The 2,811-nt window shown below is 57.8% G+C and overlaps 1 protein-coding gene across 1 annotated transcript in view; it reads left to right on the forward strand.

Annotated features, from left to right (window-relative positions):
* Positions 1 to 2,609, forward strand: part of MPP1 (membrane protein, palmitoylated 1, 55kDa) — a 10,513-nt gene extending 7,904 nt beyond the window's left edge. Inside the window, exons 10-11 of the mRNA XM_009997069.1 lie at positions 499 to 573; positions 2,200 to 2,609. Coding sequence (XP_009995371.1) covers positions 499 to 573; positions 2,200 to 2,376 — 252 coding nt within the window. The 3' untranslated portion in view covers positions 2,377 to 2,609. The remainder of the gene's footprint in view (positions 1 to 498; positions 574 to 2,199) is intronic.
* The last annotated feature ends 202 nt before the right edge of the window (positions 2,610 to 2,811 follow it).

Raw genomic sequence — 2,811 nt, forward strand, 5'->3', positions numbered from 1 at the left:
GGTGAGCGGCACACCGGCCCCTGCCACAGATTGACCTGCCTGTGCTGGCTGTGACAGTTCATGCCCTTCCCCAAGGAAAAAGCCAAGGAGCGCTGGGTGGCATTTCCCTTCCCAAAACAGGGATGCAGTGAGGGTAGTCCCTGCCACAGCACGTGCCTGGCTGGGACAGCAAGGCCAGGCTGCCATGGGACTGGGGGTGGAGGGTTTTGTCAAGTGGTGGTTGTGCCCAGTAACCAGCCTGGAGCAGGGCTGGGGATGCCCTTACATGCTTCCCCATGAGGTGCAGGGGAAGCCCTGCTGCAGCTTCACCCACCTGCCCCCACATCACCTGAGTGCCTCCAGGCTCAGGAATCCCCCCAGAAAGCCCATGGCCTCAGACTGGGAGTGGTGCCTTTAGCCCACCACTGTACCGTGGCACCATCACACCCTGGCTGGGGGCAGTGGGGACAGCAGCCTGGCTGTGCTTGCTCCCACCCTGGCTCACTCCTCTCTCCACAGACCCTGAAGATCGTCCGCACGGCCGAGCTCTCCCCGTTCATCGTCTTCATTGCCCCAACGGACAAGGCAGAACAGGTGGGTGGCAGAGATGGAGGCCAAGTCCTCCAGAAGGTCCTGCCTGCCTGGTGCAGAGGGGCAAGGAGCCTGCTGCAGCAGCCCAGGGCTCTCCCCCTGCTCCACAGCAGCTCCCTCCTGTCTGCATTGATGTTTGTGGTCCAGGAGAGCACAGACCTGAGAACAGGGATTAGCAATTTCTGCAGCTGTAGAGCCTAGTCCAGATTGACATCCCCCCCAGCAACCATCATCCCTGCAGCATCAGGTAGTGGGGGCACACAGCCCAACACCCGGGGCATCAGCCATGCAAATGGAACACACAAACAGCAGCTCTTTTTAATTCTTAGCCTGGTTGAGATGCTCATGCCTCCAAAATTAGAATGAAAGCATCACTGACGTCCCAGTTAACTCCTGCAGCACCAGGCTCTGCAGCCACATGCTGCCATTTCCCAGGGAGCTCCCCAGGCAGGGAGCAGTGTCAGTCCTGCCCTGCAGCAGCCTGGACCAGCTTCCCTGAGGGCTAAGCTCCATGGGGAGCCAGAAGCATGGGAGGAAAACCCACAGAGCTGTGCTCCTTTGGACTCATGGCCAGCCACGGGGCTTGTAAAGCTTCAGCTACAGCTACTTTGCAGGGAGGATATTTATGCAGCCTTCACAGCAAGCATTGCAGAGGCATTTAGAGGCACGTTAACCTGCACAGGGATTGTAAACTGCTGGGGGGCAGGAGGGAAAACATCAGGACAGAAAGGGCAGTTAGGGAGCCTGCTGCCTCATCACCCCCCCTCTCCCAACTCCGGATGCCTCCAGATGGAGGAATTAACTCCTGCCGCAGTGGGCAGGGCCAGCACTGCTGATGCAGGCGCTATATATAGCGAGCTCCAGACGCTGCTTACTAGAAGGGAGGCAGCAGAGCCAAAATGTGACCCAACAGGGCTCACATGAGCCGGGCAAACTGCTTATTCCTTGCCCCTCTCCACCCCCAAGAGCTACCAGACAACACACAGCAGAGCTGTAGCAAGCACAGGACCTCACGCTCATCCCTCCCCAGTCTGGGAAAAAAGAAATGCTGCCTGCATTTCAAGCTGTTAAAGAGATACAAGGAAAAGGGTCTGGACTTTGCTGTTGAGGGCACAGGTGCTTGCAGGGACACACTCCTACGATGCCCCAGCTAGGCAGCTTTGCTTTTACTATGAAATTTAACTCTATCCCAGCCAAAACCAGTAGAGAGAGGCTGGTACAGCTCTGGAAACCAGCACTATTCTAGTAAAAGGCCAGAAGGAAGGCACCATCCTGCAGGAATCCTACCTTGAAATCAGCCTTAGGGCTGGCTGAATGGCTTGGTGTAGTTAGGAGCAGCCTGCTGCTTGGTGAACCCTCTTCTCCCAGGGAGCCACCACAAAGCATTTTAAAGATACACAGAGAGCAAGCAGGTGTGGCCTCACCAGCAGGTGATCTGATACTCCCAGCATTGCAGAGAAGTCCAGCAAAACCCCCAGACACACCCCCAGGGTGACACAACAGCCGAGCTACAGGGACATTCTGTGCGCTGATGCTTTGCAGCCACTTGCATGTTCTTGGTGGTGGGAGGGTGTGCCTGTGAAACTCCCCTCTGCCCCAGCCTCAGGAGCACTCTCTGGTTTCTTGCAGACAGAGGCTCTGCAGCAGCTCCAGAAGGATTCCGAGAGCATCCGCAGCAGATACGCACACTACTTCGACCTCTCGCTGGTCAACAACGGGGTGGAGGAAAGCCTCCAGCTGCTGCAGGAAGCCTTCGAGCAGGCCTGCAGCTCTCCACAGTGGGTGCCTGTCTCCTGGGTCTACTGAGAGGGCATCCAACCCCAGCCGCTTCCCATCCATCATCCTGCAGCCGTGGGGAGAAGTCTTCTCATCAGCTTCCCCTGATCCACACACAGTCCAGCACGACTCCCTTCCTCTGCTGCTCCACAGACATGTTCTCCATTGGTTGACACACACACACAGGGTCTCCAGATCTCCTCTCCTTGGGGGAATGCAGGACAGGGGCTGCCCAGGGGATGGCTGCCTCCCGTGGCACTGCAAGGCAGGGTTGTTAGTGGCTAGAGCCCAGGGCACCCCCATAGCTCAGAGCACAGCTCCCTGCCTCTCCAGGCAAGAAAAAGCACAGCCCTGCTGAAGCCCCCAGCCAGTCTCCTCTGCATCAGTCCCAAGGGGAGGGGTGGAGCAGAGGCTTTCCAGGCAGATGTCCCTTGCCACTGCAGGAGTGCACACGGCAGCACAAAC

The sequence above is a fragment of the Chaetura pelagica genome, unplaced genomic scaffold (assembly GCF_000747805.2).
Source record: "Chaetura pelagica isolate M959 unplaced genomic scaffold, ChaPel_1.0 scaffold344, whole genome shotgun sequence".
In the NCBI taxonomy this organism is placed as follows: Eukaryota; Metazoa; Chordata; class Aves; order Apodiformes; family Apodidae; genus Chaetura; species Chaetura pelagica.